Below are 22624 nucleotides of genomic sequence, written 5' to 3'. Positions count from 1 at the left end.
AAAATTTGAGTATGGGATGGATATACAGTATGGGAGGGATATGTAGCATGTAGCATTAGCTTACAAAATGGAGTTGACGGTTTTTTGGATATAGAAAAAGAGGTCCCTGTTCTAACAACCAAGTTTTGATAGTAATAATGACAAAGTACCGTTCAGACCTGACTCGAGTCCCTCATTACTTCAGAACGAGCCGATGCTTGAAGTTCAACTGACAGATATCCCAGAGGCAGACTCGGCCACTCAACGAAAAGATTTAGGTAAAAAGTCATCGCAGCCGTCACGGTCACCAACCACAAAATCATTGTCAAGCCTTCCCTACCAGTGTGTGACATGTCCTCACACCGCTTTGACATCGCTCCCACTCCCACTCCCGCTGCCGCTGCCGCTGCCGTCCACACTCACCTTCGCGTGGACCGCATCGTCAAGCCCCTTGATCTCGAGCCCGTCTTCTGCGATGGCCTGCTGCTGCGCCTCTGTCAAGTCGTCTGTATCAATGGTGATCTTCGGTCCCGTGAACCATTTCCGAGCGTCGATGTAGTAGTAGGCCAAGGCGCCGAACCAAACGGCGGAGTTGATGACGACAGTGTAATTCATGTTTTGGGCTGGGAGCGGGTGTTAGTATGCGGAACTCGGAGGATTTGGGATTAGCGGGAGAGAGAGGATGCCCCGCAGGTACTGGTACAGATGATCTCAGAGCGGAGGGGAAGACTTACGAGTAGGATCCGGGCCTTCAACTGGAAACATGGACAACAGCGTCCCGAAGACCAAGAACGTAATAGCCACCCAAGCAATCGGAACTGAGAACCTGTCCCCTGTGTAGAAAGGTCCCGGCTTGAATTTCTTCTGGCCCCAAACCACCCTGGCAAAAATAGGTATCCCCCAAGCCAAATTGTTTCCCGCCACCGCCAGCGAGAACAGCGCCTGGGCAGCCGCTGGCGCGATGAGTGATAACAGACCTAAGATGGCTGCTAAGAAGACCGATCCCCAGATCGTGCGAAGAGGGATGTAACCGAACTTTTGCGAGATGGGACGAAAGAAGCGGGAGAATGGGAGAGCACCATCGCGGGAAAAGGCCCAGGCTTGACGGGAGGCCGCTACGAGGATGGAGAGGCCCATAAGGAATTGGACAATGAAGAGGAGCGACATCAGGCCTAGAGTGCCGTGTTTGCCTATGGCGTCAAAGTAAATCTGATCTCTTTGGTCAATGTACAAGCCGAGAAGGGAGAGCGAGAGGTTGGCTTGCCTGCGCCATTGGCTGGCCAAACTTCGATCCAGTGACTGAGCTCAGATCGGGGTTGATGCATGCAGCAAGCACGATAACGATGATGAAGCCAAAGAACCAGCACGACGCAATGGACATGAGTATGCCAAATGGCTGTCAAAGATGATGTCAGTGTCCATTGATTTAGATTTGAGACACATTGTTGAACATACAACAGCCTTGGTCGCGTTAGCTGCCTCCTCTGACATGTGTACACAGGAGTCGAAGCCTCCTATAGTCCATATAGGACTAAGCCAAGCTAGCATGAAGGCCCATCCGGTCGGCCATGTCGTTGAGTTTTCTGTCTGTGCGAATATATAATGACCATCATTACGGTTGTGCCGTGCTCCTATGGGCAGGGCTATTATGGTTGCGAAGATCAAGATGAAATTCGCGAACACGAAGACTGTCTGCAGCTTGCCCATGATCCTAGACATTGTTGAAGCAAGGATTCCGTGGCAGCAAACACAAGCCAGGAACGTGGCGTAGATGACTCCATTGGATGGGGTCCAATTGCCGTCGCGGGCGACTACGATGACCGAGAGGAACATGAGGGCAAATGCATCTGTTGATAATTAGCAAAGGGTTTCGAGTCAGATGCGAGTTCATTTTTCTCACAGTCAATCGAGCATAAGCCACCTACGAGACCCAACGTGTTGCTGTAGCCGACTAAGAAGCAGAGTGGATTACGTGTCTTGGCTGAAGAAAAGAAATGCGTCCACCAGTATAAGCCTCCGGATGTAGGCATGGCAGAGCCAAGATCAGCCTAGAGATGTTCATTTAGAAAAGCGGCATCCGTTGAAGGCGGAAAGCCTACCATAGCGAGTCCAACAATGAAGATGAAGCCTGACGACAGGAACCATCCCTTACAGGTGTCAATTCGAAGTTCGCGTCATAAATTTACTATCATTCCACTAACCCAAACCATTCCCACAGGACCAGCGGGAATAGAGTATGACAGTGTCGAAGCAATGGATGGTAAGAGTCCCATTATACTGAAGGCAATGCCGAAGACTTCGATCATAGTGAAGTTCCGCCGCAACTCTTGCTTGTACCCAAGTTTTGCTGGGTCCCGTGTCAGACACATGTTCTCGTAATCCCTGATATCTTGACCTACCCAAAACTGCGGCATCATCCTCGCTTGTTAGACCGTAATTCGGTGCTGAGGCTGTAGAAGCCTTGCGCTCTTCGTCTTGAGTCGCCATAGTGTAGACGTACAACAAAATGCAAGGGATGCAAGCAGAAAGGAAAACACAAGATCAGGGAAAGATGTAACGAGGAGTGTACTACCCCCACCTCCAATGGGTCTAAAATCCTCCGTCATCCCTCGTGGCGGTTACTTACCTTAACGCAACGCCGTTGCAACGACAGTGGCCTTCCATTGGAGACCAACCTCGCCCCATAGCCGAAGAGGCGAGCGAGGGAAAGATAACGGTTTTGATAAGCATGCAACGCTAATGCAATGTCAGCGTCGCTCCTGCGAGACATCTAGACTGTGCAATACAGCAACGTTTATGGAGATATTATTTCGAATCTCCCTGTCATGAGAGCAAGCCCGGATGTGATCGAAGCGATTGTTTACCACAAGAGTCTCAGGGTGATTTAATTGATGGGCGGAAGACTTCCGCTCCGTCACCGGCCGCACTCGCACACATAGTGTAGTCTCAGCTTAGCCCTACCGGCCTTGAGGTAGGTCTGAGTAAAAAACCCTATCAAGACTTATTTTCTTGGTATATTACTCGATATATAATATTTAATTCTACGTATATATAATTTTTAATAAAAGTATATAACTACGTAATATAGTCTTTTTTAAAACTCTTAATAAAAGTTAAATAAATAGTAAAATAGGCTCTTATTAAATTAGAAGCTATAGTGTAATAATTAAAAAGTAGACTTCTAATTTTATTCTATTAAAAAACTTAGTTAATTTAATTATAGTAGTAATACTAGTATTTAAAAATACTATATATCTTAATAAACGCGTAGTACTATATAGAAATTCTCTTATAGTATATAATTCTCGAGATAATTACTATAATACTCGCTAGATTAATAATATAATATATTAAAAAAAAATTTATAATTTTACTAATTAATTTATTACTTTAATTAAATATTATAATCTTTCTTTATTTTTTAAATAGCTAAACTTATAAAAGTCGTTATAATAATAAATATAAATAAATAAATAAGTAAGTAAATAAATAAGTAAATAAATAAATAAGTAAGTAAGTATACGTAGCGAAGAGTAGAGCGGAGAGCGAAGCGGAGATAATTTATTCTTTTAATATAAAGTTAGATATTAATAGCGGCGATATTAATAAATAAGAATATCTTATATAACGTTAAAGTCTCTTATAAATATATAAAATATAAAAAAAGACGTCTTTAAATATAGAAAGATTTATATTATTATTATAAATAATCTAATTAAATATCGCTTAATTATCTTAACGCTATAATTTTAAAAAAATATTAAGAAATATTAAGCTCTAGATCTATTAGTAATTAGTATATTTCTTATTAAAGAAAATTAAAAGTTAAGTAATATTCCTCTTCACTTTAAACGTTAAAATATTCTTCTCTCTACTTTTATATTTAAGAATTAAATATATAACTTTTTCTCTTTACTTTAAAACTAATTCGCTAAATATTTTAAAACTTCGTATTTATTAGAAGAAAAAATATTTCTATAAACTATAAAGAGATTAATATATATAGTTTAAAAAATATCTCGTTATCGTTATTAAAGAGAAAATCGTATATTTAAATATTTTTTATAATCTTTTTATTCGCTTTAATTTATTTTAAACGCATTAAACGCGTTAAAATTATTTAAAATATATATTTTATACTTTCTTTAACTTCTAAATAATATATTTTCGAGTTAATAGATATATATATAAAGGAGATAGCTTTAATACTCGATTTTTATTAAATAGTAATATAATTAAATTTATAATCTAATTATTACACTTAACTCGTTATATAATCTTTTAATAATATTAAATATAATACGCTATTATCTAGAATTTAATTATTAAAGAATAATCGATTAAAGATAAATACTATAATCGTTAGCGAAGAATATATATTTAAATAAGCTTATATAATAATAATAAGATATTCGATTATAATAAAAAATTTATATACTTATTTAGCGATCTCGAAAGATTTATTGTCTTCTTAATTAATATTAAAAGACTATATAATAATAGTTAAAAAATTAAAGAAAATCGCGACTTTCTATTAACGAGGTAATTATTACAATAGGCTTATATAAATTAATAATTAATATAGCGATTTAAGGGTTTTCTACTTAAACTCTAAGGGAGGGGTATATCGTAATAAGCCTACAATATAATTGGCCCCCGAAGCGAGGTATAAGTGTAGGGCTGGCTATAGGTATCCCGGCTAGTCGTGAGTCTGAATTACTGAGACTACACATAGTGTACAGTGTACCCGCCTCCCAGATAGCTTGGCAGTCTCGCTTCACCTTCCTTTCCGGGGAATTTCAGCTTCCGATCTCTTTTTGCGGCAAGCCGACACGAAAATAACATATCACCATATCAGCAAAGGTCAGAATATTCATTCTTTGGTCTTTACCGCTCAATTTCCGAATGCCGTAGACACTTAGGACAGAACGCAATCAGAAGATCGCTGGACTCCTGAGTGTGCCTAGTGACAGTCGGGAGATTAAGTCGGGGAAGCCATGCAGCGACGAATGGTACGAATAAAGCTTTCCGGATCAGGGGGGCGGCAATGCTGATAGGTTATGAGCTTTCAAAAGAGGACGAGGCGGCAGTGGGAAAGGACGAGCTTGAGGTTAGGCGAGAAGACCAAGACAAGATCAACAAATTCAGCAGATTACACCAACGTGAAACGGCTTTGGAGGATGAGCTCAAGGTCAAAGCTGTAAGGAATACATCATTGCTTTTCATCGGCGTCGGCATTACTGATGAAAGCTGTAGAAGGACAAGGAGGATCTTGAGGAATTGTCAAACGAGTTGGAGCTAGCGGATGAAGACGACAAAATCCCGTGAGTTGTGCGCCGAATTGCTGAAGGATTCGCCAGACTGAAATGATTTACAGGTACAAGATTGGCGATACCTTTGTGTCATTGCCGCTTCCAGAGGTGCAGGAGATGCTCGCCTCGTCCACGGAACAGATTGAGGAGTCTGTGTCAGCAGTCGAGGGGAAATTGAGCACTGTCCGAGAAGAGATGGAGCAATTGAAGGTTCAACTGTATGCTAGATTTGGGAAGAGCATCAATCTAGAGACCTGAGCCTTCCGTTCTAAACAATTGGTGTAGGCATCAGATTCTCACGCAAATAAGCAATTGTTTCAATTGTTCGCTTGGCAAGGGAGATCGGCAACTCGGCACTTCGCGTTCCCTCTCTTTTTTTTCTTATTCCCGTTTCGTCCGAAGTTTCCCCATTATAAGCCATCTTCTGCCGAACAACCGATCAACAAGACCGGCTCACGCTGAAAGTTGCTCACTAACAAAGTAACCATGACTCCCTCTTCCATGGCTTCAAGCATCTGCTTCTCCACAAATTCTCTGGCTTTGAATCGCCGTTATATATTTCGAGATCCCTGGGCAAGAACTTCAATGTGCGTCACTGGGGGAACATGAGCCGTTCTAAATACGGTCAAGGGCTCCAATGCCTTAATCATGACATTGCAGTCTCCTCGGACATACATGTGGAGGACAAGAGCTGGGAGAGCGCTCTGGATCAATCGGACAGCATAGGTCCAGGTACGAAAGACACCCAAATCTAGGAACACATTTGAGACTGACCGCCCACAGATGGTAATTGCACACATGAATCGTCCGCGTCTTCCGCGGAAGACACCAGGAAAGTTGATGACCGCATCAAGATCGAGGAGGAGGACATACATGGCAAGCCAGATCACGAAGAGAGGATCATTGTGTCCTTCCCTGATGGAGACCCTGAGAATCCGTACAATTGGCCTATGGTATGGACCTTTGCCACCCACCATGGTGCATCTATATTGATCCGACCTTTCAGAGGAAGAAAATATACATCCTACTCGCGGGAATCGTAGCAGTCATCAACAGCACGCTGGGATCCTCTCTGCCCAGCAACGCCATCAACTACATTGCCCCGTATTTCCACGTCACCGACGAACAGCAACTCGTTCTTCCGATATCCCTATTCTTGGTTGGATATGTACTTGGACCATTGATCTTCGGACCTCTCAGTGAGACATATGGAAGAAGAATCATCATGCTGTCCAGCTTCGTGGTTTTCACACTCTTCACGATGGCCTGTGCCTTGGCACCAAACTGGCCTGCATTCCTGGTATTCCGTCTCATATGTGGCATCAATGCTTCGAGTGCTATAGCTGTGGTGGGAGGTCTATACGCAGATGTTTTTGGCAATCCAGTCATCAGAGGGCGAGCAATGGCAATTTTCATGGCTGTAAGTTGGCAAACACGAACTGATAGTCCGCGAAATTGACAAGAACTTCAGGCCACGACGTGCGGTCCTATGTTGGCTCCTCTAATATCAGGCTTTGTCTCCGTCGTCTCGTGGCGGTGGACGTTCTGGGTCGGCTTGATAGTCGCTGGAGCCTCGCTCGCCTTCCTCAGTCTCCTCCCAGAGACCTACGGTCCAATCATCCTGAAGAAGAGAGCAAATCGCATGCGGAAGGAGTCTGCAAACCCTAATATATTCGCAGCTATCGAGCTCGAGAAGAAGGGCGCTCGACAAATGATGACTGTTACTCTCATGCGACCAGTCCATATGATCGTTTATGAAGCCATCGTCCTGTTCACCTGCCTCTACCTTTCCATCGCATACGCTATATTCTACCTCTTCTTCGAGGCGTACCCGATTATTTTCGAGGGTCTTTACCACATGAATACTGGGGTAGCTGGTCTGGCTTTTCTACCCATCATGGTTGGGGCTGTCATCGCCCTCGGCATCTTCTTATGGTACGATACAATTCTCCAACGAGCTAAGAAAGCCAATGCGAACTGGGCTTCTATCGAGGAGTATCGTCGACTACCGCTTGCCTGCTTGGGTGGCCCGCTCTATGTCATATCGCTTTTCTGGTTGGGATGGAGCGCTTCTCCTCACGTCCATTGGATCGTACCCATGCTCGCAGGCGTGCCATTCGGCATGGGCTTCATGCTCATCTTCATGGCACTACTCAACTACATCACTGATGCTTACGAGGTGTACGCTGCGAGTGGCATGGCTGCAACGAGTTGCTGCCGTTCGATATTTGGAGCGGTACTGCCATTGGCCGCGGCACCCATGTACAAATCACTGGGAGTTTCATGGGCAAGCACTTTGCTTGGCTTCCTCAGTCTGGCTATGTCTATCATACCTTTTGCCTTTATCAAGTACGGCGATCGAATACGAGAAAATAGCAAGTTTTGTCAGGAGTTGAAGAAGAGAAAGGAGCAGATAGCAATGGAGAATGAGAAGGAAAAGGACAAGTCTGTTGGTCATAGACACGCAGCTAGGCCGGAAGAGCTCGAGTCTGGCGAAAAGGAATAGGAATGAACTGTGTGCTCCGTACGTAGCGTCTGCACAGCCGGTTGTTGAAAAGCCCACATAGATTTATATGAACATAATGAGACATTTGAACAGTCGAAACGTGCCATCTATTCTCGTGCAACTACCAACCACTCCTTCCTTAGCAGACCGCTTTGGAGGTCCTTGGAAGCTCCTGTGATTCATGCTTCAAGCAGGGCGTCTGTCCTCTGCCGTGGGCCGTGGCCAGCCTCACCTCCGACTTCTTCCGCGCCTGTATCCTTACGCAGAACGCCTCAAACGTTCCAATCTTAGAAGCTGGGAGTCTGAACAACCTCATCCTGGCTTGCGACATAACACCATGCTCATACAAGGCGCTCAAACAAACATGAGGGAATCGCACGAGCGGCCTGCGTGCGCCAGCGGCAGAAGGGGGCGCGGGCCAACACCCCCAGACACGCTGTCGCCTCCATCCTGTCCCTACCACATACTCGTAACCCCCCGATGGATGAATCCCTACGCCTCTGACGTTCAATCCCGAAGCTTTGCAAGGACTGCAATCGCGTTGGAAACCGTGCCCGCGAAACATTCAAAAAAACCACACCACACCACAGCTCCTACAGGCACCAACCACCAACACACTACCCCTAGCCCAACATGTCCGACCCCGAAGCCTTCACCCCCGTCACTTCCTCGAGCCATCACAAAGTCGGCCGACGATCGGGAAGCCAATCAATGGCTTCCAAAATCCCGATCCGTCGCTCCCAGGCCGCTCTCCGCCGTCAATATCCCGGCCTAGCGTTACCCGTCACAACAAAGCGGCAACGGTACGTCTTCAACAACACCCCCACAACAGCAACAAGCTACCGAATTGACCCAGTGGCGCCCTCCCCCAATTCGCCGCCGCGCGCGGACCTCGACATCGTCGACGAAAATCCGTCAAGCGCTACCGCAACCGCTACTTTCTGCGCCGGCGACCCTCGTCGAGCGTATCCCGGACCCGACTCCTCAAAGCCCGAACCTTTGCAAAAACTACAAATAGCGCGAGAAGCCCAAAAAAAGGACCAAACCATCGCTCAAACTTCCCCCCAGAAAACCAAGTCCTGCCATCGCAAGCACCACTCCGGACGTCAGCTTGCCTACCCCCCGAAAAAGCATCCCTCGCCACGCCACGCCACGCTGCAGGCGATGGCGGGGAACAGGGCCGGGGCGGTGGGGGACGAAGAAGGGGGGGGGATCATGAGGGGTGGCGCGACCTGAAGACGCGGGTCCGGTTTGTAGAGGAAACGACATGGATACGAAGGGGGCGGCGTGGAAGAGCCTGTCTATGGACCTAGCGTGTCGGTAAGGTACGTACCCAGCGTGAACGACATTCTGCTCCCGCTGGGGCCCCTCTGCTACTCCCGACGCCTTCTACGACCGACTCGAGCGGCGCGGAATGTCAACGATCCCCGCTTCATGACTACCGATTGCGATTCCAGCGCACGCGTTTCTCGTGACTTATGGGGGGCATGTTTGTGGATAGCAGGTTCGATGGCAAGGGTAGCGCTGGGGTTTTCTGATGTGATCTTTATTGACGGTGATGGATCTATCACGATTCTGGTATGAATTGGCAATGTACTTTGATCTTGAGGAATCACTAGCTACGCTGAATAATAGAGACGGCAAACGAAAGGTTCATATCAGCGAATGTACGATAAGAACAACAACACACGACGCCTAAACAGTCTACATGATGCCAGAGCGATCCTATCCACTGGCTACGTTCGAAAAATGTTTCGTGGGGTAGGGCTGAAATCCCCGTGAATCTTACCCGAAGCTAACGGATGGGATAACCGAATCTTCTCCTCTGCAAATGTCCTTGTTGGCTGACGAAGACAGCTTGGGGGTTGACGATGATGATGATGATGTGACCCCAGATGATAACGTCACACCAGGAGATTGACAGATCCATCCTCGTCATCCAGCCAAATGAGCTGACCTTGGGCGGGAACCCTTTGATCAGGCAAGTCATTAGAGGAAGAAGCCGCGATGTCGGCGCTGTGCTGGGGAAAAGCTGCGCAGAACTGGCAGAGTTTGTCCTGGTCCAATGCATCAAATGGCAGCGTAGCGAACATGCAAGACCGACACACGGATCCTTGGTCGGAGTTGGTGTCACATGTACTCATTGAGGCTTGAGATCGGATGCTAGGCGGAGAGCCGGACGTGGTGGAGAAAGATTGTTCTGAACTTTGCAGTGTAGAAGGTGAGGTTGTGAGAGCGGGGGTTCCGATCATGCTCGATGCTTCGTGTGCGTTATCATTACTATCTGTGCAAAGGAAAGGCGCGCACATGCCATCAGTTTCGGCTAGGCACTCAAAGGCGGCATAGTTTCTGTCTCTAGTGCTTATGGAGGGCATGTGATCTTGGGAGCATCTACGGGTTGAGTGTGGAGCATGCCGGATGCTCTCCGGGTCAACTCGCTGGGTGCTGGCGCGTTCAATTTGAGCTTGCACATCCCGTGGCGATAATGTCATTTGCTGATAACCAGCAAGAATACGGTCCATGGGCGACGGTTCAATGTTCAGACTTTGCTCATGCACACACGTACCGAAAGGTCCTGCTAGCCTGCAGCTTGAGTTGGCAGGGTGAGAGCGACTGAGATGGTAAGAGCGTGCCGGATGTCTTGTTGGTAAAGTTCGATCTGCCCTCCTTGAGTCGTCTTGGGTGTCGCAGGGTGAGACCAAGACAGTTTGGACATCTGCGTTCTTCGGAGCTGGCATCTCTTGACATTGGAACGTGGCTCTTCTGTTCCATTGGCAGGCCGAGCCTTCAATGATACGCTTTCTGGAAACTTGTGTCTCCAGAAGATTGATGCGTTCTGCGATGTAGACCATATGGTGTGCAAGGATGCGAAGAAGGTGTTTCCGTGCTTCTGAAAAGACTTGCGCCGATGGACCGGAAGCGCAGGGCTCACTTGATGTCGGCGATTGATAGACTGGCAGCCTGAATGTGGAAGCACCCATATCTCCTGATGGACAACGTGGGTTCGAATACCCTGCCGCGATGATGGTTGCGAATAGCACCAAGAATAAAGTTGTCAGCTTTTCAAGCGAAGCAGCATTTAGAGATGCGTTGCCGAGAGCTGGCTCTAGCTCCTGCAACACTCGAGTCCCCGCGAACGAGCGGAGGCTCCACAAGCTAGTCGAGTCGTAGTCGGCGTATGACGCTTTACTTCCATGAGAATAACGAAACGAGGTCAGTTCGATCAGCAGCCTCAGATGTTTGCTTAAGCACCTACCCACAAACTTCGATATCATGCTCTCAAAAGCAGAGGAAGACAAGATATTAACAAGACTTGTCGATCCTGGTTGAGCATGGTCGTCGGACATCCAGAGCACAAACTCCGAGGAGATTGAGCCCACGTCCCAGTTGATCATGTCATCGAAAGACGGGCAAACATTCTCGACAACGGTAAACGGAGAAGTGCCTAGTATTGCGTTGTACGTATCCTCATCGCATGGGTGATCTGGATGTATTCAGTGATGCTGATTTGACATGGCTATTGAAGGAATTACCCATGGCGTAGATGTTAACCTCCTTCGTAGAAAAGGAGACGCATTGCTCCCATCGATCAAAAGCCATGCGAGAATTGCATCGGCTACGTTGGCAGGACTCGCATGGCAACGAACCAGAACACTAGTGGCCTTATCAGCCTGAGGCCTCTGGGCCAAAAGCAGACGCCTGCACCCACAGGCAGCTTTTTGATTCGGCATCTCATACAGGCCCCCTTCTTCCGGACGTTGGCGACTTGCTGTCGACGCCACGGTTCAAATTTTGCACGTTTGGGCTTGGGAACGATAGTCACTGCTGACGGCGTGATGCGACGGCTGGTTGTCAGAACATCGTGACCAGCTTTGCGCTTGTCTCGTGATTTTGCAGCAGCATCTGTGACGGGCAATGTAATGTCGAGCTCCTCGGAGGTAAACAACATCGCAGGTGAGCACCTTTCGTCAATATTCGCCATAGTCACCTACAGGGGACGAACGCGATGTGCAAGGGAATTTTTCCTGGGTCAGCCATTTGAGTAGATGTTTAAGAGGGCACAGAATTGTTGACAGGCTAAGGTCCAAGGTTGTCTCATAAAGGGTCGATGCATAAATTGATGCATCACAATCCACAACGTGGATTAGCTTTCTGCGGACCGGGTCCCATGCAGCAAACCAAAAGCGAGGCTCGGAAGTAATATTCCGGAAAACAAACGTATCACAAAGGTATAAGACTGCATCTTCAAGTAACGCACCAGGAAATTCCAAGGGAGGAAAATGAAAGATCGTATGACCAGAACGATTGGGGGGAGAGTCAGGACTTAAGAGGCTCAGACATGAGGGCCCAAAGGAGGTTTTCCCTTATTCTCATCATTTGTCAACTCAATCCTCAAGAGCAGCTTACACCTGAACTTGTACGGGTGTGATGATCTTGAAGAAAGGATTCATTCGGAGATGATATTTCAACTGCGGCTTCCCGGCACCACCGGCTTCGACCAAAACGATGTAGAGCAACATTGTCGCAGCGTCTGAATACACGGCGCGACCACAATCACGGCGTAGAATGCTAGAGGTGTCGGTGTATGCATAGGTATAAATGAATATGGATTGTTCATCAGCAGTAGGGATCTATTTCGGGTATTTCTTTCCAGCGATAATAAGCTTGCCAAGCTAAAGTATGTTGTTGCCAAGCCTCAAGCCTTGGCGCTGTCGGCGCATGTTGAAGCGCGTTCGTGTTTTTCTGGTTTTTCTCATACTCTGCGGCACACTCGTTGTCATCCTCACACGATCACCTAGGAACAAGACAACAACACGACACCTGGATCAAGTTTCAGTTACTATCCATTCAGGTAAGCACTAACAACTCAATGTGGTAGCGAACAGTGCATACCCAATCGTCAACCCTTGATGCTTTCCCCACTTCCTGCTACACTTTCACCCATACCTCAAATAGCTCTTCTTCGAACCTCTCAGTTGCAAAAATCGACTGTGAGCTTATTTCGCTTTGACTGACTTCTTGGAAAGAGCGCTCAAGATGCTTCTCCCCTCGGCCAGTTCGACGGCGCCTTCGGTACATTTCACTCATCCTCCATCCTCCCTACTGTGGTACAGAGCAGGACAGAACCCCCAAGCCCTCAGTCCCTCACTGTCAGACCATACCCTCGCTCGGCCATTTACCATCCCTACCGACCTTTACAACACTGCACTTCATGTCGCCATCCCAATCACAATCGCCCTAGTCTACACGACCACCGTGAGCTATGTCAACACAATCAACATGGATAGAAAACACAAGCCATGGGCTTTCAGCAAATCACTCATTTTCTGGGCATTGGTCGTTGCCCACAATGTCTTCCTCGCATTGTACTCTGGCTGGACCTTCATTGGTATGCTCAATGCGATCCGCCAATCGTGGCCTGGTCTAGATGGACAATATGGGCTTGCCGGCGCAGCCGACGCGCTTTGCAAGATGCAGGGTCCACGCGGACTTGGCAGTGCTACCACGTACAACACCAGCACGAGCGTCTGGAGTTTCACCGATAAAGCTATGAACCTTGCCGGAGACATTCCGGACTCAACAGACGTGGGCAGGATCTGGAATGAGGGCCTCGCTTTCTACGGATGGCTTTTCTACCTTTCGAAATTCTACGAGATGCTCGATACCGCAATCATTCTCACCAAAGGCAAGAAAAGCTCGGTACTCCAAACGTTCCATCATGCTGGCGCTATGCTGTGCATGTGGGCCGGGATTCGTTACATGTCTCCACCAATTTGGATGTTCGTCTTTGTCAATTCTTTCTTGCACACGATCATGGTGAGCACTCAGGTACCCGATTGATAGTGGAAGGGTGAGATCACTAACTATACTCAGTACACCTACTACACTCTCTCCGCGCTTACCATCCGAGTCCCCCAAGCCGTGAAGCAAACCTTGACGTTCCTTCAGATTGCTCAGATAGTCTTCGGTGCTTCCTACGCTTTTCTCCACCTCTTCGTGGCTTACGACATCCCGATCGAAGAGGCATACCTTTACATACATAATCTCTCCACTGCTCTTCCGAGCACTGCCTCTACTGTCTCTTCAACCCTCAGCAGCGCCCTAACCAGCGCGACAACAGCAGCAGGCCTTGGAAGCTGGCTCAAGAAAGTTGCGTTACGCGCAGCCGGAGAAGAAGGACTTGCAGAGAACGTGAGGAACTACCAAGGCGAAACGTTCGGCATCGATGCCATCCATGCAGCAGAGGTCGAAAAGGCACAGGAAGAGATCAGATATCGGATGGGCAGTCAAAGAGTTCATTGTCTCGATACCTCTGGGCAAGTGTTGGCCATCCTGATGAATCTGGTGTACCTCGCGCCTTTGGCATACCTATTCATGACGTATTTCTACAACAGCTACATAGCTCGTGCCCACTCTGAGCCTCCAAAACCAACCAAGGAAGAAAATGTCAAAGAATCATCCCGAGACGCTGTCAAGGACATCGAGCGAGAGATTCGCGAAGCCATTGATGGAAGGCAGGGCGGAGACACTGAGCCGCCCCCAGAGTTGAAGGCGAAGCTTGAGAACGCCAAGCGTGACGTAAAGGAGAGTGCCGAGGACTTCAACGAGAAGGCACAGTCCAATGCCAAAGACCTCGGGGCTAAAGCCAAAAAAGGCGCACATGACCTCAGCGACAAAGCTAGAGACGCCGCGGGTGACCTACCAGCCAAGGCGCAGAAAGCAGCTCAAGATATGAGCAACAAGGCAAAAGATGCGGCGGGCGACCTACCAGCCAAGGCGCAGAAAGGAGCTCAAGATATGAGCAACAAGGCAAAAGATGCGGCGGGCGACCTACCAGCCAAGGCGCAGAAAGGAGCTCAAGATATTAGCAACAAGGCAAAAGATGCGGCGGGCGACCTACCCGCCACAGCACAGAAGGGCGTAAAAGATGTCAAAGATACTGTGCAGGAAGACCTGAAAGCTTTGCAGGACAAGATGAAAAAGATGGGTGGCGAAGGCCCCAAGTCGAAGGGCTCACAGGATAGCAAGGGAAAGGCTGAAGCTCCCAAGCGTTCCGAATCACCAAAGAAGAGCGACCCCTCGAAGCGTTCTGAGTCCCCGAAGAAAATGCAGAACGGCGGTGGTGGCTCCAAGCGTTCTGAGTCACCAAAGAAGGGCCAGAGCGAAAAGAAGGAGGTCGATGGGGACGCGCGGGCCTATGAGGTTGTGCCGGACGAGCCCAAGACCGAGGAAGAGAAGAAAGCAGAGGAGGAGATGCAGCCCAAGTTGGGTTAGGGGCGAAGGATACAGCTATGCGCTCCAGTAACGGGGATGTGTGCTGACCAAATGAAGGATATTGAACAGGGCGTTCTATGAGACAGATAAATTCCATTGTGTTTGTCAAAGGATTCCCCAAATAGCAAGTACATAGGCATGCGAAGTGCTTGGGTTTCGAAAATCTTTCGCAACTGCGTGACTGACCTTGATCATTCCAAACCCCTGGAATCTAAACCCAGAACTATGACGGAAAGATCCTCACTTCGCCCCAAATGAACACTCTTAATCATCGATTCGCATGCAGGCAATCTGCCAGCAAAAGTAGCCATATTGTCTGTCTACTGACAGCTTCCAAATCGAATGCCCTTCACCACTGACAAGCCAAGAGATCATGACGATCAACACACAGAAACAGTCCGATCAGAGTGCTTTACGGTTCATAAACCTCGAACTCCATGCTCATGATTTCAACATTCAAGGGATCATCCAACACTGCCCCTGCCCCTGTTCTCAAACACCGCGCCCATTCAATGCCGTCAACCCCCCCGGCCCCCCCCGGCCCAACTCCAAAAAGGAAAAAACATCAGCTCTTAAGAAACAACCCCCCCCGGCGTCCGTCACTGAAAGCTCAGTTTCAAAATCTCCGGCTTCCGCGTCTCCAGATCCAGAACCATCTGTCCGAACAGGCCGTTTACCCACGAAAACCTAGACATATCGTACAGTCACTCGATCAGTATACACAGCACACGGGGAGCACTGTGTGTATGGCAGCGGGTGCGGGGCGGGGCGGATGGAAAGGACATCGAAAGAAGACGAAAAGGGAAAAGGGGAAAATGGGGGGGGGGGGAGGGGGACAACGTTGTAGCTCACCACGGTCTCGTGTAATGCGACTGATCGAACGTGTTGACACTTTCGTGGATCAGGCCTGTTGGGTGGAAAGTGGGTTGGTCAGTTTTGTACAGTCTCTCGCAGAAGAAGAAGAAGAAGATAAAAGGAAAGACATCGCAAGCCGACCACCCACCAAGACCATCCGTAGACCCGACCAGCTCCTTCAACGAACCGGCCAGCTCCCCGTCATCCCCGCTCGTAAAGATGCGCACGATGCTCGCCATCGGCCAGGCGAACCCGGGACCGTCGTGGGGCCCACCGACAGCGTCGATGACGGGGCCGCGCATGAAATAGGGGTCGGTGTCGGCACTGAGCAAGAGTGCGCGGGTTGCCTGGTAGACGGAGTCGTTTTGGGCGAGGTAGCCGATGAGGGGCGCGGAGAGGAGGGAGGGGATGTTGGCGTCGTCCATGATGTTGCGTCCGCCGTAGCCGTCGACTTCGTACGCGTAGACGGCGCCGTGGACGGGGTCGGGGAAGATTCCGTGCCGGGTGATTGCGGCGCTGAGGGAGGCGGACAGGGCGGTCAGTTCGGTGGCTAGGTCCGTGCTGTTGGCGGTGCCCATGGCGGTCAGGAGGGCGGAGGTGGTGTTGAGCTGGTGGGCGAACATCATGTTGGCGGGGATGAAGAATTGGTAGATGCATGCGTCGTCTGAAGGTCGGAAGGCGGAGCGGATGAGGTCGGTACCGTTTTGGACGGGGTTTCCGGTGCCCTTGTTGGCGAGGGTATCCTCGGCGGAGGTGGTGAGGCGTTGGAAGGTGTAAGGGAGGGTGTTGACGCTGCCGTTTGCTGCGTAGGTTGAGATTGTCATTGATTGAGCGGTGTTTAAAACGGCTTGCACCGCAGCGACCCAACTGTATTTCGAGAAGAAGGCGAGGTCGTTGGTGGCCGTGTAGTAGTCTGTGCTGATCTCGAGGAATGCGGCGAGGGAATCGAGCTCGTATTTACACTCATAGACCGTGGTATTGGCGTATGACGGGGTCACCACGTCGTTGGTAGCGGCGCTGTTGATGGAGGGTGGGAGGCCGGATTCGGAGGGTGGCTGGAAGGAGTTGCAGTAGGGATTTGATAGGAGATAACGGGATTGCAGATTAATTACGCCTCGGTAGAGTGAGGCTATGGTGTCATTGGATGAGTTAGAGGTGTCAGTGGTGGTATTGAGGAGAGAGAGGTAGGACTGCATTTGGTTGGCCGAGTCCCGGAGCCACATAGCGTTTCTTCGGGATCTTATCAGCCATATTGCATACTCTTTGAGTGAAATACTGTATACATGTCTCCCGTAATGACAAACGTTAACTCCTCGTCTGCGTTGTCTGCAGCGTACCCTTTCCATTTGATCGCAGTGTCTAAAGTATTGGGAAAGCTGTTTTCGAACAGGCGGGAAAGGTCGGGGTCTGTAATTGTTGAATTCAGACGGGCAATGGTGCTTTCGACAGCTGGTGATGTGAAAGTCCGGCAACTAGGCGCAGGCCTCTGGTAGGAGAGATTATATACTCCACCCGAGAAAGGTGCATGTGGAGCAGCAGCGTAGTCGGCGTAGTCTGGGCAAGTTTGGGCTGCTGCGAGGGTACTTGTGCAAAGCCATTGGAAGAGTAAAATAACAGGCCGCATCTTAGACGTATTGAAGCAGCAGAAGACACGGACGAAGCATGATTTAGAGAGGAAAGATATACTTTATACAGGCACAGCGGATGTATGAAGCAGAGAATGCGGGGACGAGCCCCATGATATTTGCAGCTTGTTCGAATGATGCAAGGCCACCGTCGTGACCAAGGTATTTCCCACATGCCTTTTCGGAACGCTGGTGGTACACTTTTTGAGAAGACATTGTCCTGGCCTACCAAGTTGATGGGGGCCCAAGCGTCGACCAACAGGTGGTCTGCTCATACCCGAAGTCCAGAGCAGGAGACGAGGGCAGATATCTAAAACGATACTTCGATTCGAGACATAAAAGGAAGGAGATGGAAAAAGAAATGGTAGCATGACATTGTTGACCCCGAGACCACTCGGAAACCAACAACAAGTAACGCGGGGTCCCCACAAACACACGTGCGGACAGATCATCGTGAGACGGATACCAAGAGTGTACACCTACTCATGAAAATAAGTCATGAGGGAATAGGGATTATGGCGAGTGTAAAAAAGAGACGGTCTCACTGGGGGTCGAGTTGCACAAAAGTTCCCCCAGTCTTAAACTCACCAGCTGCAACAGTAAAGCGTTATGATTTCTGACATCCCGGTGCCCAAGCCACGCTCGATCTCGAACTGAAGCATTACTGAACGGCACCGGGACTTTCAAAATAAACACAAGGAGCGAATACGATGGTGGTGTTGGTAATTATCGCGAAGCTGAAGTCATGTTGACGTATCACTGCGGAGCTAACCCGAAATATAGGGGGCTCTGGCAGCCCTACGACCCGTCATCGACTGGCCTCCGAAGACCCCGACTGGAGTCATTGTTGACATCAAAGAAATGGGGCGGGCCCAAACAATACATAAGAGCACCTCGTGTCGCTTTTCAACTGGACATATCCACCACCGAACATATTCCTAGGAACCCAAAGCCTCACCACCTGTACCCTCACCATTGCCACACCCTTCCCAAGATTCAACTAACCCGCCACCCTCCAACGATCATCCAAGGCCCCATCCATCCATCCATCCATCCATCCACCCATCCATCCATCCACCCTCACCATGGCATCCATCCTCATCGCCGCCTCCGTCCTCTCCTACTCCGCCATCAAAAAATCCCGCGCCAAGCGCGCCTCCAGGAAACCCTCCTCCACGGCCCGCTTCTCCGACCTCGAGCGCGACAACGCGGCCCGCATCGCCCGACTGCAAGCCGGGACGTGCTTCTGCCAGACGAGCGACTGGCGGGGCGGAGGGTGCGAGACCCACGGCTACGTGCCCGCGGCCGGGGAGCCGGGCGGGCCGCCGGCGCCGGGGTACGGCGAGGTCGGCGGGGGAGGGGGAGGGGGGACGGGGCGGGGTGGGGCGCGGGCCTCTGGGGGTGCGGCGGCGGCGGCGGGGTTCGACGCGCCTCCGACGACGCGGGTGCGCAGGGAGCCGTATCCGGATTATCGGTATAGGAGGGGTGAGGAAGACGGGGCTCTGGCTGAGAGGCAGGGCCCGCCGGGGCCGATGCCGGCAGATGAGGTGAGGAGGATCAACGAGGAGAGGAGGAAGGGGATGAAGGCGGGTGGATTTACGGGTTGGGTCTTGAGCAGGAAGGGGAAAAGTAGTAATGGGGACGCTGTCGTCAGGTGAAGGCCGGAACCCGAGATGGGGGATTTGGTCAATGCGCTAAAGAGTCATCGGTTGACGGCGTTTTCGGTATGTGCATACGGGCGATACCAGGGGTATTCCGATTGTAAGATAAACATGATGCTTGAACAACTTGAACAGCTATGACAAGACGCTCTGGAAAAGATGGAGCGAGTGGATTGGTGATCGCATTAGAATTGTCAATTAGGGTATATAAGTCATGTCTATCATTCATGGGAAGTTCCATGTTGCATAATTTCATGTCCTAGGTTTGCTCCCCATCGGAACGGGCGGCGGCGTTCCACTGCTTCCTGTCCCGGTCCTTCTCACAGGCGGAGGTGGAGGCGGCTTCCTGAAAGCACTTTGGCTCAGCTCGTTCGCCCACGGAGAAGCTGGCATACTTCCTCCTCCAGCCGGACTCGCAGTGTTGTCCCGCATCGTTATTGGCCCATCTTCTCTTACTGGTGATGCACTACCATTCTGGCCTGCGATCCCATTAACTCGATTCGCAACATCGTACTTCTTATTCAAAGCATTCGCCCCTTTCCAGCCCGTAGCTACTTGCTCCCCATGTCGTTCGCGGAAATTGTTGGCTGTAGCGGCGGAGCTGCGAGCGTCCGAGAGAGTGATCGAGGAAGGATCGTTCCGAAATTGGGAGGCGGTGTGGAGGGCGGCTTGTTTTTGGGCGAAGGAGGTACCTTGGGAGGCTGCCGGCGGTTGGTCAGATGGGGAGGATGTAGGAGAGGTGGTCAATCCACCGAAGCGGGATTTGAGTCCACCTATTGACGGGCTTTGAGTCATAGTTGGGCTGGATGTAGAGGGTGTATTCGAGTTGGATTCGTTACGCCATGGGTTCGAAGCCTGCGAGCTTCCCTGCCCTCCGTGTCCTCCCCGCCCCCCACCTATGCCAAGTCCAGGGACAGAGACACCAGCTTTCCCGAGGCGTCCCAAAGCTCCTTGATTGAGATACTGGTCTTGAGGAGGAGGTTGTTGCGTAGCGGAATTGTAGTCTGGCGGAGGTGAAGGTGCGTTTGTTGTAGGATGCGAGTTCTGTCTTGGTGGTAGTCGTGGAGGCAGCGAGGGTTTTGGTTTTGCAGTCGGACTAGCTGTAGCGGATGGTTCCCCATTCTCGAGTCGCCGTACCGGAGGCTTGGGAAGACTTGCAGTGGACAAGCCTGTTGTGTTTGCTCGATATGGGACGGGCGGTGGAGCAGGCTTTTGAACGGCTTGCGCAGATCTTTGCTCTTCTGCCTCCATCGCTCGTATCTCTTCTGCGGGCAATGGTGCTCCTATTCCTCTTCGGTCAGGCGTGGCAGCATCAGGGACTGCTGCCCCACCATGGAAATTGACATTCTTAGGAGGTGGACCGAACGCGTCGGGATCCTTCAGGGATGTGAGAGGGCGAGAGGTGTGATCTGTTGCTTTGAGGCTACTGTTTTGTTCTTTGCCGTGACCTACCCATCCCGCCTATCCATTTATTGTCAGCGTTCTCCAGGAGCCGAACCGGGAAAGTGAAACAGCATACCACTTGATTGATATGCTTGTGTTCCGACCGTACTGAACTTGGATGCCAACCTCCCTTGGCCACATTCTTCACTCGGTCCATAGCCAATGCGTGAGATGGAATTCAAACCAAATCGTTCCTGCCAGGACTTCGTCCTAGACTTTGGGTCGATCTGTTTTCGTTAGTTGGTGACAGTGTGCTCAAGAACTTAAAAGGAGGTTCGTCATGTCGAAAGGTTGGATTTTATGATACGTCTCAAGTCAACAGTCGATTACAGACGTGGTAGGTTGCTCGTCATGAGCGAATGATCGATTATGTAATACGGACACCTTATCGCTATTGGCTAGCCGCTACAGTCTCATGAGAAAAGGGCTCAAGGCATTGCATGAAATTTGATTATTTTAATTCTTCAAACATTAAAGTGACAGTATATTACACGCTCAGATGCTGCAATGGATATCATGAAAGCTCAAAAATTCCGCCATGCTGCGTACTTATTTTCGGAGTCCGTAACCCCCCTTTGAGATTCAATCTCAAGCCCTGAGAAAATGTCTTAGGAGTCTTCGCTGACTAGACATATTACAAGGCTCGAGATAAACCCTCGAATACGCAAAACTGACTCCGAATTTGATATACAGGTTCATAGGACTTGGTGGGGATGTATCGTGGAGCTCTCATCGCTGTCAATAGGTGAGATAACCGACGATCCATTAGACTCTCTCATCCTCCTCCATGGCTCCGGCTCGTCTGATAGCCCGGAAACATCTGAGATCCTCTCAGGCGCTGCGTATGAGAATGGACGACTTAAATTAGAGCCATTATGCATGGACAGAGTAGGCGAGGGTGACCGCGTATGAACACGACCATAGGCATCCGGTAGCTGCAGGATTTCGCTCGATGCGCGGGGTGTATGGCGGGGTGTATACCTTGGTTGTTGAACATCAAGAGCGCCGTTGGTGATAGCGACGGCAGGCAGCGTTGGGGCCATTGTCGGCTGCATAGTGGGTCCATGGGGACGGTCCGCATGTTGAAGCGTTCCTATCCGCTCCAAAGGAGCAAAACGTGATGCCGATTTGGGCGACGCAGTATCAATGACATAAGGCGGTGGTGGGTCGAAAATACTCGTCCTTGTCTGGCGTCGCTCTGAGCGCTCTGAGTCTCCCGTTCGAGGGCGATCAGACTCTCCCCGTGAAGTACGAGGCTGAGATGTAACGACGGATGGTTGAGAACGGCGCAGTTGAAGCGCTCGTGCAATGCTAAACCTAGGATTGGGCGTCATCCATCCCATGCCCGGCGTCGATGGAGGCGATAGCTCGAAGTTGAACAGGCCAAGTGAGTTTCGCGTTTCTGGTGTTGGGGGATCTACTACGCTCCTTCTGGGTGTCCGTTCAGGGCGGGCTGGTTTGGGACCTCTTGGCTGCGGTGGTTTCTGGATACTCGAATGCTTCTGGAGCATGGCCTCATTTGAACTTCGGTGACTGGCTCTTTTCTCTGCCGCGGTTCGATTTTTACGGTCGAGATACCATAGAACAAGGATCGGAATTAGTATGGCCAGAAGTGCGATCGGAATAACTATGGCCGCGATGTCGCCATGACTCAGTCCACTTCCACCCTTAAACGCAGCTGCGCTCTGGGTTGGTGCCGCAGCTGTGGAGCTTTGACTGCTTGTAGCAGCAGTTGATGAGGGAGTACTGAGCGTGGTGGATGATTTTGTGGCGAAAGCCGGTGCATCTGTCACGAAGGCTGTGGGCACCGAACTCTGTCCAGGTGCAGCGATCTCTCCCGGTACCGATAAGTTGGGATCATCTGCCGGGACCTGATCGATGCTAATGGACATTTCGGCGGCTCGATATTTGATCGCCATTGCTGTAGAGGTTAAGAGAGGTCAAATGCCGGCGCAAGCTGTAACAGGG

General features: G+C 49.9%; 8 protein-coding genes across 8 annotated transcripts; 3 read left to right on the top strand and 5 right to left on the bottom strand.

Moving 5' to 3' along the window:
* Nucleotides 1–336: 336 nt before the first annotated feature.
* On the bottom strand, nt 337–2466 carry HO133_006707 (uncharacterized protein; the record flags this gene model as incomplete). Its single annotated transcript, XM_037297604.1, has 8 exons — nt 337–602; nt 714–1188; nt 1244–1375; nt 1435–1826; nt 1880–2027; nt 2079–2126; nt 2181–2326; nt 2379–2466. The coding sequence occupies 8 exons, from the start codon at nt 2464–2466 to the stop codon at nt 337–339; spliced, it is 1695 nt and encodes a 564-aa protein (XP_037147040.1).
* A 2560-nt stretch (nt 2467–5026) lies between these two features.
* HO133_006706 (uncharacterized protein) lies at nt 5027–7797 on the top strand (the record flags this gene model as incomplete). Its single annotated transcript, XM_037297603.1, has 7 exons — nt 5027–5179; nt 5236–5303; nt 5357–5509; nt 5773–6023; nt 6075–6244; nt 6298–6711; nt 6763–7797. The coding sequence occupies 7 exons, from the start codon at nt 5027–5029 to the stop codon at nt 7795–7797; spliced, it is 2244 nt and encodes a 747-aa protein (XP_037147039.1).
* A 633-nt stretch (nt 7798–8430) lies between these two features.
* Nucleotides 8431–9033, top strand: HO133_006705 (uncharacterized protein; the record flags this gene model as incomplete). Its single annotated transcript, XM_037297602.1, has 1 exon — nt 8431–9033. One exon carries the CDS (start codon nt 8431–8433, stop codon nt 9031–9033), a length of 603 nt encoding a protein of 200 aa, XP_037147038.1.
* A 668-nt stretch (nt 9034–9701) lies between these two features.
* On the bottom strand, nt 9702–11779 carry HO133_006704 (uncharacterized protein; the record flags this gene model as incomplete). The annotated part of the gene is made up of 2 exons (XM_037297601.1): nt 9702–11281; nt 11536–11779. The coding sequence occupies 2 exons, from the start codon at nt 11777–11779 to the stop codon at nt 9702–9704; spliced, it is 1824 nt and encodes a 607-aa protein (XP_037147037.1).
* A 1055-nt stretch (nt 11780–12834) lies between these two features.
* Nucleotides 12835–15072, top strand: HO133_006703 (uncharacterized protein; the record flags this gene model as incomplete). Its single annotated transcript, XM_037297600.1, has 2 exons — nt 12835–13614; nt 13672–15072. The coding sequence occupies 2 exons, from the start codon at nt 12835–12837 to the stop codon at nt 15070–15072; spliced, it is 2181 nt and encodes a 726-aa protein (XP_037147036.1).
* Nucleotides 15073–15920: 848 nt separating this feature from the next.
* Nucleotides 15921–17551, bottom strand: HO133_006702 (uncharacterized protein; the record flags this gene model as incomplete). Its single annotated transcript, XM_037297599.1, has 2 exons — nt 15921–16982; nt 17204–17551. The coding sequence occupies 2 exons, from the start codon at nt 17549–17551 to the stop codon at nt 15921–15923; spliced, it is 1410 nt and encodes a 469-aa protein (XP_037147035.1).
* Nucleotides 17552–19465: 1914 nt separating this feature from the next.
* HO133_006701 (uncharacterized protein) lies at nt 19466–20813 on the bottom strand (the record flags this gene model as incomplete). Its single annotated transcript, XM_037297598.1, has 2 exons — nt 19466–20674; nt 20733–20813. The coding sequence occupies 2 exons, from the start codon at nt 20811–20813 to the stop codon at nt 19466–19468; spliced, it is 1290 nt and encodes a 429-aa protein (XP_037147034.1).
* A 538-nt stretch (nt 20814–21351) lies between these two features.
* Nucleotides 21352–22575, bottom strand: HO133_006700 (uncharacterized protein; the record flags this gene model as incomplete). Its single annotated transcript, XM_037297597.1, has 1 exon — nt 21352–22575. The coding sequence occupies one exon, from the start codon at nt 22573–22575 to the stop codon at nt 21352–21354; it is 1224 nt and encodes a 407-aa protein (XP_037147033.1).
* Between the last annotated feature and the right edge of the window lie 49 nt (nt 22576–22624).

The sequence above is a fragment of the Letharia lupina genome (assembly GCF_014066315.1).
Source record: "Letharia lupina isolate WasteWater1 chromosome Unknown contig_26, whole genome shotgun sequence".
Lineage (NCBI taxonomy): Eukaryota > Fungi > Ascomycota > Lecanoromycetes > Lecanorales > Parmeliaceae > Letharia > Letharia lupina.
The sequence above is the reverse complement of the archived record's forward strand: the minus strand, read 5'-3'. Positions and strand labels throughout refer to the sequence as shown.